Raw genomic sequence first — 12,966 nt, 5'->3', positions numbered from 1 at the left:
AATATGCCCATTGCAAAAGTGCAGTGTATGTGATGTTTAATACACTGACCTTTTTTCCTCTTCCCTTGCCAGGCTGTTATAAAGGTTCCAGACCATGGATCTTCAAACTACGGCCCTCCAGTTGTTCAGGAACTACAATTCCCATCATGCCTAGTCATGTCTGTGAATGTCAGTATGTTACAATGCCTCATGGGATGTGTAGTTCTACAACAGCTGGAGGGCTGTAGTTTGAGGATCCCTGTTCCAGACGAAGTGCACGTGGTATCCCTCCACCTGGGACAGGAGCCGGCGCTACACAGGAAGCATAGGCTTATGCATTTCCTGCTCCCTCGGGGGCTGACTTCTCCCTCTACTGCCAGCGCCGGCTCAATGCCCTCTGGGATGGCAGGTCAGCAATTGTTGATCCCAATCTGAGCTTGCTGACCTACCATCCCAGAGCATGGGAATGCGCTTCTCTGTTTTGAGTTTGCGGGCCACATAAGAAGGCTCCACAGGCCACGGGTTGAGCATCCCTACTGTGGATCCAGCCAGAGTATATGAGTTAATCTCCTCTGCTCTCTGCCTATGTTGCACTTATCAGCAGCTACCTGTGTGGACTATAAAACACCTGCCTATATTATAGAGAAGAAGCGGTATTCTGTCCTAGTCCTGTTTTAGAGTGACGACACTATTCCTCCTGCACTGTGCGGAGCAATGAGCGTTGTCACTCTAGACCAGAAGGTGTATTATTGGTTGTGCAGTTAAAAATCTCAACTTTTCATCAGCTTGCTGTATTCCCTTTTCTCATCCAAATGCTAAAGAGTACACAATCATTGACTTCAGGCAGATCTCTCCCTGAATTTAAAAAGGGATTTCCACCCTTTGCTTGTGCTGGTGAATACATGTTCACACAACCTGAAACTCTTCTAATTTTCTTTTATCATAATTTTTTTTTCTCCTGTTCCCCAGACATTAAGCACAGACGGATACCAATTTTGTTTTTTGCTAACAAAATGGACCTGAGAGACTCTCTGTCATCTGTGAAGGTTTCTCAGTTGCTGTGTTTAGAGAACATCAAGGACAAGCCGTGGCATATTTGGTAATGGTTCTATTATTTTGAAGTGCGTGTGTGTGCACAATAAAGATGTTTTGATTGCTAGAAGTGTCTATAACCCAGAATACAGTTCTCCCTGTGCTGCAACTCTAAGCAGAAATGTTTTCTCAATAACTGTACTGCATCAAGCAAAAAATAAAATAAAAAAATTAAGGTAACAGAACCCATTGCAGAGCCTTTACATTCTGGTTTAGCCATAGTGTAAGTTTCTTGGGAATTCTGAAAGATTCTGGGTCCTGGTCTAAACAAATTAATAGAAACTGGCTCAATGTCTTTTCATCCTCCAGCTCAGCGGAGAGACCTCCCGCTGAGCTGGCGGACTCCGTAGCGTCGGAGTCTGCCTCGTGTGAAAGAGGCCGAAGGGGTCTATTTACCGTATTTATTGGGGTATACCGCGCTCCCGCGTATAGCGCGGACCCCTAAAGTTGCCCCCAATTCCTGTGGAAAAAAAGATTTTTGTACTTACAGTTTGGTGTCTTACGCGGCGTCCGTCTGCGGCTTCGGGTGTCCTCTTCGTCTGGTCCCGCGTCCTTCTGCAGCGTCCTCCTCGCTCGTTTCCCGCTTTCCCGCGCCGAGTTTGAATACTGCGCCGGCATATGCCGAGCGCAGTACACTCGGGCAGGCTCGGCTACTGTCGCACTCATGTCCTGTACGTCCAGCACGTCAGCGCGAGAGGAGCCGAGACTGCCCGACAATACACGAGTGTACTGCGCTCGGTATATGCCGGCGCAGTATTCAAACTCGGCGCGGGAAAACGGGTATCGGCGTATATCGCGCACCCACGATTTAGCCCTGATTTTCAGGGCAAAAAAGTGCACGGTATACGACGATAAATACGGTATATATGACCGTATTTCCTTAATGCGTTGGTTTCCTTTGATCATCCGCTCCATCTAGTGACCATAATGCAGCATTGTTTCTGAAATATCTCAAATGGGAAGAATACAGTAAAACCTTGGATTACAAGCATAATTCGTTCCGGAAACATGCTTGTAATTCAAAGCACTTGTATATCAAAGCAAATTTCTCCATAAGCAATAATGAAAACTCAGATGATTCGTTCCACAACCATTTATTCATAGGTCCTTCAGTCTATAGTCCATATAAAAAGATTATAGCAATGTGACAGGTTGTGTAACCATAAAATGTTCATCCACCAGGGGATTAGACGCAAAATCCATCAGGAGCTACAGAGTATAAAAGAGAAGAGAGGCGCCTCTAAGTGTAGCAATATGTTGTACCTTCATTAAATGTAACCATATTCCTACATTTGGAGGCGCCTCTCTTCTCTTTTATACTCAGTTGTGACTTGACGCTACTTGTGTATCAAGACATCGCTTGTATATCAAGTCGAAATGTATTTAAAAATGTTGCTTGTCTTGCAAAACGCTCTCAAACCAAGGTTTTACTGTACTACATTATGGCCACTAAAAAGAGCTGATGATCATAGGACAGGGATATGCAATTAGCGGACCTCCAGCTGTTGCAAAACTACAAGTCCCATTATGCCTCTCCCTCTGGGTGTCATGCTTGTGGCTGTCAGAGTCTTGCTATGCCTCATGGGACTTGTAGTTCTGCAACAGCTGGAGGTCCGCTAATTGCATATCCTTGTCATAGGACAGGGCTCAAAATTTCAAGTCCTGAGCTACTAGCCAGGCCTCGAGGCGTACTCGCCACCAGTTGCCCTACCATATCCCGCCCCTAGACACGCCCTCATAAATCTCATGAAATGACACTTAAATGTTTTATGCAGAATTAAGTTATAAAAATAAATATTAACAACAACTTTTATCCGTGCCCAAAAATGCAGCCTGCCCATGTCTACCAATGCAGCATGTGTCCCCCCCCACAATTGCAGCCAGGAGTCCCCCCCCCCCCCCCCCCCCACAATTGCAGCCAGGAGTCCCCCCCCACAATTGCAGCCAGGAGTCCCCCCCCACAATTGCAGCCAGGAGTCCCCCCCCCCCAATTGCAGCCAGGAGTCCCCCCCCCAATTGCAGCCAGGAGTCCCCCCCCCAATTGCAGCCAGGAGTCCCCCCCCCCCCCAATTGCAGCCAGGAGTCCCCCCCCCCCCAATTGCAGCCAGGAGTCCCCCCCACCCCACAATTGCAGCCAGGAGTCCCCCCCACCCCACAATTGCAGCCAGGAGTCCCCCCCCCCCAATTGCAGCCAGGAGTCCCCCCCCACCCCACAATTGCAGCCAGGAGTCCCCCCCCCACCCCACAATTGCAGCCAGGAGTCCCCCCCCCCACAATTGCAGCCAGGAGTCCCCCCCCCCACAATTGCAGCCAGGAGTCCCCCCCCCACAATTGCAGCCAGGAGTCCCCCCCCCCCCACAATTGGAGCCAGGAGTCCCCCCACAATTGGAGCCAGGAGTCCCCCCCCCCCCCCCCCCCACATTACAGCCTACCTGTGCTGAGTAGGAGAGGAGCCGCTGCCGCCGCGTTGTTTAAACCGTGGGGAACATTACAGCTTTCAATTCAATAGCTGTGTTCTCCGCCGCGTGCTTCATATACTGCCCCTCCCCCCTTGTCCGGGAAACTTTGATAAGACAGATAACCCATCCAATCCTGGGATGGGTGATCTGTCTATGAAAAAGTGCCCGAAAAAGGGGGAGGCGCTGTATATGACGCGCACAGCGGGGAACACCGCTATTGAATTGAAAGCTGTATTGTTCCCCACGCTATGAACAACCAGGCGGCGGCAGCGGCGACGCGACTCTCCTTGCTCGCCCCCCCTTCTCCCAGGCAGCCCACACTCGCCAGCCCTCAAAATTTACTCGCAAAATGCGAGCAGGCGAGTGTAAATTTTGAGGGCTGTCATAGGAGATCACTTCATTAAGCAAATTACAGTTAGAATTTCTGTGATGGCTGGGTGAATACTTGTGACAATAATCCCAACTATTTTTCAGTTATTCTTATCTTGTAGAGACCGTTCATACTTCACTTGTGTGTGCAGCTTCTACAGTGCCTTCAAAAAGTGTTCATACCCCTTTAAAATTTTCCACCTTTAGTCACGTTTCAAACAAAAAACGTAATTGTATTTTATTGGGATTTTATGCGATAGACCAACAAAGTGGCACATAATTGTGAAGTGGAAGGAAAATGATAAATGATTTTCAAAATGTTTTACTAATAAATATCTGAAAAGTGTGGCGTACATTTATATTCAGCCCCCTTTACTCTGATACCCCTAACTAAAATCTAGTGGAACCAATTTCCTTCAGCTGTCACCTAATTAGTAAATTGAGTCGACATGTGTGTAAATTAATCTCAGTATAGTACAGCTGTTCTGTGAAGCCCTCAAAGGTTTGTTAGAGAACCTTAGTGATCAAACGTCATCATGAAGGCCAAGAAACACACCAGACAGGTCACGGATAAAGTTGTGGAGAAGTTTAACCACTTAAAGTGGTGTTTCACCCTAAAAAACAACTTTATAGCATCTCATTCAGCACAGTAGCGCGAGCTACAGTATGCCTTTATATTTTTTTTTGGCGCCGTACTCCCTGTGTAATCGCGTAGTAAAATTTCAGACTCCCCGCGGGGAATGGGCGTTCCTATTCAGAGGACTCGTGATTGACGGCCGGCTATGGCGCGTCACGCTTCACGAAAATAGCCGGAGTAGGTCTCGGCTCTTCCCGGCGCTATACGGCGCCTGCGCACAGACATCGGAGCTGACTGCACAGGCGACGTGAAGAGCAAACACCTATTTCGGCTATTTCCGTGAAGCGTGACGCGCCATAGCCGGCCGTCAATCACAAGCCCTCTGCATAGGGACGCCCATTCCCCTGAAACTTTACTACGCGATTACACAGTGAGTACGGCGCCAAAAAAATATATAAAGGCATACTGTAGCTCACGCTACTATGCTGAATGAGATGCTAGGAAAAAAAAAAATTTTAGGGAGAACCCCCGCTTTAAGCCCCGGATCATTATGCAGCTAAAGCACCTTGCCCCTTTTTGCGATTCGGCACTGCGTCGCTTTAACTGACAATTGAGCGGTCGTGCGACGTGGCTCCAAAACAAAATTTACGTCCTTTTTTTCCCCCACAAATAGAGCTTTTCATTTGGTGGTATTTGATCACCTCTGCGGTTTTTATTTTTTGCGCTAAAAACCAAAATAGAGCGTCAATTTTGAAAAAAAGGCAATATTTTTTACTTTTTGCTATAATATATATGCTATATCACCAAAAATGTATAAAAAAAAATTTTCCTCCGTTTAGGCCGATACATATTCTTCTACATATTTTGCGTAAAAAAAAAAAAACCCACAATAAGCGTTTATTGATTGGTTTGCACAAAAGTTATAGTGTCTACAAAATAGGGGATAGTTATATGGCATTTTTATTAATATTTTTTTTTTACTACTAATGGCGGCGATCTGCGATTTTTATCGTGACTGTGACATTATGGCGGACACATCGCACACTTTTGACACATTTCTGGGACCATTGTCATTTTCACAGCGATCGGTGCTATAAAAATGCACTGGTTACTGTGAAAATGACAATGGCAGTGAAGGGGTTAACCTGTAGGGGGCGAGGAAAGGGTTAAGTTTGTCCTAATGTGTGTTTCTTACTGTAGGGGGTGTAGCTGGACGTGTGACATCACTGATCGTCGTTCCCTATGACAGGGAAGAGATGATCAGTGACAAGCCTTAGAGAAGAATGGGGAAAGGTTTGTTTACACTCGCCTCTCCCCCTTCTTCAGCTCTGTGACCCGATCGTGGGGCACCGGCAGCAATCCGGTTCGCGGGCACGGTCACGGAGCTTCGGACCGGCCAGCGCGCTCGCGACCCATGGTGCTGTCCCTGCTGTACTGTGCGCGTGAAGGGCACAGGGAGCGCGCACCACGTCCCAGTTTTTTGGAAGTTGCATTGAGGACCTGGAGCAGTGAGCAGGGAGGGTAACTTTAATATATGGGCACGCATTAAAAAAAATGTACTAGGTAATGTTACGCCACCTAACATGACCCAGTATATTTAATAAAAGCAGAGGATTTATTTTACTTTAAAGAAACCTGGTGATTACATTTTTATAATCCAGCCCTTTTCTGCAGTGTCTTCCAAACAACTTTTTAATGAGCTTTCCGGTTGTTGGTTTATATATTGGTTCCTCTAAAGGTCAACGCATTTTTTTTTATTTTTCATATAATGTTCAATATGATAATAAATATCTCTGATCATGTCCTGTGCTGACTACCCTCTTCTCTTTATCAGTGCAAGTGACGGACTAAAGGGTGAGGGCCTTCAGGAAGGAGTGGACTGGCTACAAGGTAGGCGATTGTGTTTTTGTTTTTGTTTTTTTGCTGCTTCACTATTGGCTTCTCCTTCCCTGTTTCTCACCCTTCTTAATCTCTTTTCTTTCTCTTTTTGCTGCGTACACACGATCGGAATTTCCAACAAGAAAAACTTGGATTTTTTTCCGACGGAATGTTGGCTTAAACTTGTGTAGCATACACACGGTCACACAAATGTTGTCGGAAATTCCGAACGTCAAGAACACAGTGACGTACAACACTACAACGAGCCGAGAAAAATGAAGTTCAATGATTCCGAGCATGCGTGGGATTTTTTTGTTCTACCGGAATTGCATACAGACAATCGGAATTTCCAACAAGAACTTTTCTCGTCTGAAAATTTGAGAATCAGCTCTCAAATTTTTGCTGTCGGAAATTCCGACAGAAAACGTCCGATGGGGCCTACACATGGTCGGAATTTCCAACCAAAAGCTCACATCGAACTTTTCTTGTCGGAAATTCTGATCGTGTGTACGCAGCATTTCTCTTTGTGTGTGTGTGTGTGTGTGTGGCTCTTTCTTTCGCTCTTTCTTTCTCTTTCATTCTTCTTGTTTTCTCTCTCTCTCTTTATCTATCTATCTTTCTTTCTTTTTCTTTCTCTTTTTTTTTTTTTTCTTCTCCTCCTTTTTCTTTCTTTCTTTCTTTCTTTCTTTTTCTTTCTCTCTTTCTCTTTCTTTCTCTTTTTTTTTTTCTTCTCCTTTTTCTTTCTTTCTTTCTTTCTTTCTTTCTTTCTTTTTCTTTTTCTTTCTCTTTTTCTTTCTCTCTTTCTCTTTCTTTCTCTTTTCTTTCTTTTTCTCTTTCTCTTTCTTTCTTTTTCTCTTTCTTTCTTTTTCTCTTTCTCTTTCTTTCTCTTTTTTTCTCTTTCTCTTTCTCTTTTTTTCTCTTTCTCTTTTTTTCTCTTTTTCTCTTTTTTTCTCTTTCACTTTCTCTTTCTCTTTTTCTCTTTCTCTTTCTCTTTTTTTCTCTTTCTCTTTCTCTTTCTCTTTTTTTCTCTTTCTCTTTCTCTTTTTTTCTCTTTCTCTTTTTTTCTCTTTCTCTTTCTCTTTTTTTCTCTTTCTCTTTTTTTCTCTTTCTCTTTCTCTTTTTTTCTCTTTCTCTTTTTTTCTCTTTCTCTTTCTCTTTTTTTCTCTTTCTCTTTCTCTTTTTTTCTCTTTCTCTTTCTCTTTTTTTCTCTTTCTCTTTCTCTTTTTTTCTCTTTCTCTTTCTCTTTTTTTCTCTTTCTCTTTTTTTCTCTTTCTCTTTCTCTTTTTTTCTCTTTCTCTTTCTCTTTTTTTCTCTTTCTCTTTTTCTTTTTTTTTCTTTCTCTTTCTCTTTTTTTCTCTTTCTTTTTCTCTTTTTTTTTCTTTTTCTTTTTTTCTTTTTTTTTCTTTCTCTTTTTTCTCTTTCTCTTTCTCTTTTTTTCTCTTTCTCTTTCTCTTTCTCTTTTTTTCTCTTTCTCTTTCTCTTTTTTTCTCTTTTTCTCTTTCTCTTTTTTTTCTCTTTCTCTTTCTCTTTTTTTCTCTTTTTCTCTTTCTCTTTTTTTTCTCTTTCTCTTTCTTTTTTTTTCTCTTTCTCTTTCTCTTTTTTTCTATTTCTCTTTCTCTTTTTTTCTCTTTCTCTTTCTCTTTTTTTCTCTTTCTCTTTCTCTTTTTTTCTCTTTCTCTTTCTTTTTTTTTCTCTTTCTCTTTCTCTTTTTTTCTATTTCTCTTTCTCTTTTTTTCTATTTCTCTTTCTCTTTTTTTCTCTTTCTCTTTTTTTCTTCTTCACTGTTTTCCCATCTCTTTACATTATTATATCAGAGCGCACATTCTGTTTCTCCTTTCCCTCACCCTTCTTTCATTTTGTTATTTTCATTCCTTCCGCTATCAGATCAAATCACGCAGTGAGTATAGCTGCATTCATTTGCTTATTTTGTTTTGTTGCTTTTAGTCTTTAGCGCCACACTAGATCTTTTTAAAATTGCTGTTTGTCACTTGGTATCAGGCTGGCCACAAATGTATTGCCCATTTATTTCAAGTTTATTCTTTTTATTACAGTGCTTCTCTGGGGAATGTATATGTATTAAACCTCTAATACAGATCTAAAAACCTGCTGGTTGTGAATGTTAGGTTTTTTTTTTTTGTCTCTTTTATTAAAATTACAATTTAAGTTATAGATAAAGATGAGAACGGGAAGTGATCTGCATGTGCAGTATATGCTGGTAACATTCCTATGTATAGGGTATTTGTCCAATGACTCCATTGAGTGACATTACAGACAGTCTTTGGTAAGTTTCTTGTGGGTCTGTACACAAAGGCATCAAGTAGGGGAGCTCCTATTATACTGTATAAAATTGATAGTTTGTAATACAGTGTTATTTAAGCATAATTCCTTTATTCTTTTATCGTAAAGATTTGCAATAACATAAAAGAAAGTCCTTGGTATGTAAAACAGGAGAGCATAGTGCTTCGTACACACAATGTTGCAGGAAAGAAATTGCCCATCTATGTGTTGCATTCAAAGTCAACGTGGACTGTGGATTGTGGCTGCATATGACACAGCAAAACCTGTTCATTTTTATAGCCCCCTTCCTTCCCAAGTTGACATGTCCCGATATGGGTATGGTCAAACAACAATATATGCGCAAATCTTTGCATTTATATTTGTGCACAGAATTTGTAATTATTTTATTATAAGCCAATATTTACATTTGCTGATTTTTTTTTTTTAAGCATTTTCATGTAATCCCACCTGCAGTTTAGACCGCATAAACAGACAGGTGTGCCCTGGCAATATTCACGTTAATTTCGGTAGTAATGATTACAGCTACATATCTCTCCAGCAGTCTGACAGCTCTTCCCAGTCAATTGCCTGAAGCTGCTGGCTATTTGATTGGCAGAGCTGCGCTGTCAGTTAGTAGACCCAGCTCTGCCTCTGGGCTTGTCAGTCACATCTGCCACTTTGAGGAAAACTACTACAACTCTTAGTGCAGAACTCCAAGCATGCCACTAAAGACACAATTCAAATGTATGTAAACTGCCAAAAGTTTTTTTTATCATGCTTTTCCAGCACTCTTGTGATCCAGCTAAAGTCAGGTCCTGGACCTGCAATTATGCAGTACAGCAAGGGCTCACAAACATTCATAAGCCATGATTTTGCTCAGTCTTCCTCTCCTCCTGTCAGCATGTTAACTGTATTAAACTAACAGCACTGTGCACTGCAGCAAAACCTTGTTGGTTTCACTCCCTCTCCTAGTCTTGTGAGTAAATATCAAGATAAATAAATGTACTTGCTATATACCAATAAAAGGAGAAGTATAGCCAAAGTTATTTTGGCTATACTTCTCTTGTAGGTCACAAGAATGCAGTTCGTAATGCACTCCTGTGTCCTGAGTCCTGTTTTCAGCCTACAGCAGGCTAAAATCTGCTGTCGGCTGACATCACACAGCCGGTCCAGGCTCAGGAAAGATCCCGCCCATATAGCCGGAATCCACCCAGATGCCTGGTTCGGCACCTGGCTCAGCCTTTCATAGATCCACTGAGAGCCTGAGCCAGCCCCTCTTGTCCCCTCCACAGCCCAGCGCTCCGTTGAGCACTGGATGGGCAGAGCAGAGAGCCAGTGACTGACAGTCATGGCTCTCTGCTCAGAGTGGAGGAGGAAAACTGAGCGATCAGTAGTGTTAGATCGCTCAGTTCTCACTGCAGAGCCAGCAGAGGACAGATGCAGCATTGGATCGCTGCTGCATCCACCTAGGTGTGTGTAAATGTTGTTGTGGTTTTTTTTTCGAAGTCTGTACTTCTTTTTTAAATATAAAAATACATTCATTGATTTTTCAATGATAATGCAAAGGCAGCTTCATAAATCTGAGTAGGTCAAACACACTTTTAAAGGAACTCACGTCTGATCGTAAGCACAACAGAATATGTCTAAAAACACACTGCGTTTGCCTATCTGCAAGTCATAAAGTGTGATCACTATTAAAATTTTTCTATCATGTGATTTGATTACTGCCATATTGTCTTCTCCCAGCCAGGGCTGCAAGGTGGCGCCATCTGTCAATTAGTGGGATTCCCTTTTGATATCCTGTCCGTGTATATTGCCACTTGGGCATTACTGATTATGTCCTTCGCACATGCTAGACTGTGGCTTCTTTGCAGCGAACTGTCAGAAAAGATTGTGTGGGATCACAGCATGTCATAGGACCAAGGGCCAGAATACTGAGCTTTTTATAGAATTGAAAAAGGAAAGTCTCGGGCAGTACAACAAATACTTCTCAACCTATTCCTGTGTTGAGACTTGCATTTCTGGTATAACAGCAGTGTTACACTAGCCGTATTTATATATCATGGCCATGCAGGGGATATGACTAGCCATAGGAATAAATAGGGCGCAAGGTGCATGTGCTCACTACTAAGAGGAGCTAGCGGGGATGATTTTGGTAGAAAGGCTGTGCAAAGCTGGGCAGGGCCACACAGTGAAGATCGCTGAAATATGGAGAAAGTTGGATTAGAATGATACCGGTGCTTCCTTGTCTGAAAAAAATCTGGTCGGTTTTTCATACTTTTTCCCCACCCAACATGCTTCTGGTTTTCTCTGTTTGATAGTTTGTGACTGCGCACCGCTTTTTAATCCCTATGAAGAAATGGCTCTGTGTAATTTATAACCTGTGATCGGCCCACATGTTGAATTCCTGTGATATCTCGGGAAATGTATTTCAGCTTGCAACATTGTTAAACACGTTACACGTGACGCATTTCCAGATCCTCCCCCCGGGCCCAGGAAAATGATTCATTATGAAAAAGCCGGTGACTTAACACAGCCCAAAATTACAAGATCACCAAACGTGATCCAAAAATTTCAGCAGGTATGGGTTCATACCTGGACGATCTCCATGGAAGCACTGATGCTGATGTGGAGTGGGACTTTAATTGTACCTTGTGGAGTCATTTTAGATGCTTTAGAATGATGTGGCATCTGTGGAAAATATTTGTGTGTTATCATTGCTTAATTACTGTCAACTTGTAACCTATGTTAATTTTATTCAATGTTCTCAATATCTTTATGATGCTATATGACGGTCTCTTTCTTTTGTGCCTGACGAAACAGGGGCTCCCGCGAAATGCGTAGGCCACATTTATTGAGATCTCCAGGAACTGCACATCCTAAATTCAAGTAGACTGTATTTTGTCTTAAATTGTAATAGACTTTTAAAAAAGGCTCTACCTATGGCAAGCAAATATTTTTTTATTTTTATATTTTTCTATAATTGTGGTATATATATGTGTGTGTGTGTGTGTGTGTGTGTGTGTGTGTATGTGTATATATATATATATATGTGTGTGTGTGTGTGTGTGTGTGTGTGTATATATATATAATCTCTATTTGTCCATACTCCACCGAGGTACAGTTAAAGTGGAGTTCCACCCATAAATATAACATTACATCAGTAGTTTTAAAAAAAAATCATTAGTCCTTTAAGACATTTTTTTTTTTTTTTTTTAGATGCCTTCAAAGTGTTGTTGCTAGGCAGAATAGTTAATCTTCCCACTTCCTGCACCTAGGTGCTTAAGCTTCCTAACCTACACCGCACAGACTCCTGGGAATGTAGTGGGTGTAACTTTCCAGGAGTCTGTGCACTCCCCAGTCTCGAAGAATCATGTGACTTGGACAGTACAGGTGCTGAAACCTGATCTGAAACCTAATACACTGCTTGTGCAGCACTGAGCATGTGCGAGATCTGAAAGGCTGAAATCCAGGAAGTCATACCGTCTGGCTTCATGATGCCCACACTTAAGATGGCCCCAGGCAATTTCTATTTTATAAAGTGTCTAAATGCTGTAACAACCTAACAAAACGGACCTTAGTTTACAGACTAACTTTACTAGAATACATTAAGCTTGTGTATTACAGGGGTATTAATATTTAAAAAGTGTAATTGTGGCCGGAACTCCGCTTTAAAGTCCCACTCCACCCCATTTTTCGAATTTTAGCCATATATGTTTTGGGGATGGTGCCTCTGTGGAAGTATAATAATTTCACATCTACCCTACACAGTGATCTCCACTAGCTTTAGGTCCCATGCTGAGTGGCTGTCATGTTGTTCACTGTACTGAGGGTTGCTCACTCAGCAGTGCTTACTACAGTGATTTTCAGCTTCCGCAGATATGTACCTGTATAAAAATTGCCATACCTGGAATTCAGCTTTAAAGCAGAAGTATAGCCAAAGCTCGGTGGCTGTACTTCCCCTATTGATAACAGGAGTGCAGTTAGTTTTGCACTCTCTGCTAACGTCACAGAAGTCTGTCCAAGCTCTGAGTCATCACGACCACGGAGTTGGGATCCACCAGATCCCTGGATCAACAGCCGGCTCAGCCTCTGAGAGACTGAGCCGGCCGCCCCTGCCTCCTTCACAGCTTGGCACTCCAATGAGCAAGGAGGGAGATGAGCAGAGCTGTGATTGACAGTCTGCAGCTCTCTGCTCACGGAGCTGTGAGAACTGAGTGATCAGCGCTGTTGGATCGCTCAGCTCTCATAGTAGAGGCGCTTGGGGACAGATGTTGCATCCACCGAGGTAAGTAGGAATCCAAACAAAAAAAACAGAAACCCATACGTCTCTTT

General features: G+C 42.7%; 1 protein-coding gene across 2 annotated transcripts in view; it reads left to right on the top strand.

Annotated features, from left to right (window-relative positions):
* Nucleotides 1-12,966, top strand: part of ARL6 (ADP ribosylation factor like GTPase 6) — a 113,971-nt gene that overhangs the window by 74,767 nt on the left and 26,238 nt on the right. The window contains exons 6-8 of one of the 2 annotated variants that reach the window (XM_040338719.1): nucleotides 949-1,078; nucleotides 6,311-6,366; nucleotides 8,239-8,251. In XM_040338719.1, the coding sequence (XP_040194653.1) occupies nucleotides 949-1,078; nucleotides 6,311-6,366; nucleotides 8,239-8,251 (199 nt within the window). The remainder of the gene's footprint in view (nucleotides 1-948; nucleotides 1,079-6,310; nucleotides 6,367-8,238; nucleotides 8,252-12,966) is intronic. The other variant, XM_040338720.1, reaches the window with a different exon arrangement.

This window comes from Rana temporaria, chromosome 2 (genome assembly GCF_905171775.1).
Source record: "Rana temporaria chromosome 2, aRanTem1.1, whole genome shotgun sequence".
Classification (NCBI taxonomy): Eukaryota; Metazoa; Chordata; class Amphibia; order Anura; family Ranidae; genus Rana; species Rana temporaria.
Note: the sequence above shows the minus strand (reverse complement) of the source record. Positions and strands in the feature narration are given on the sequence as shown.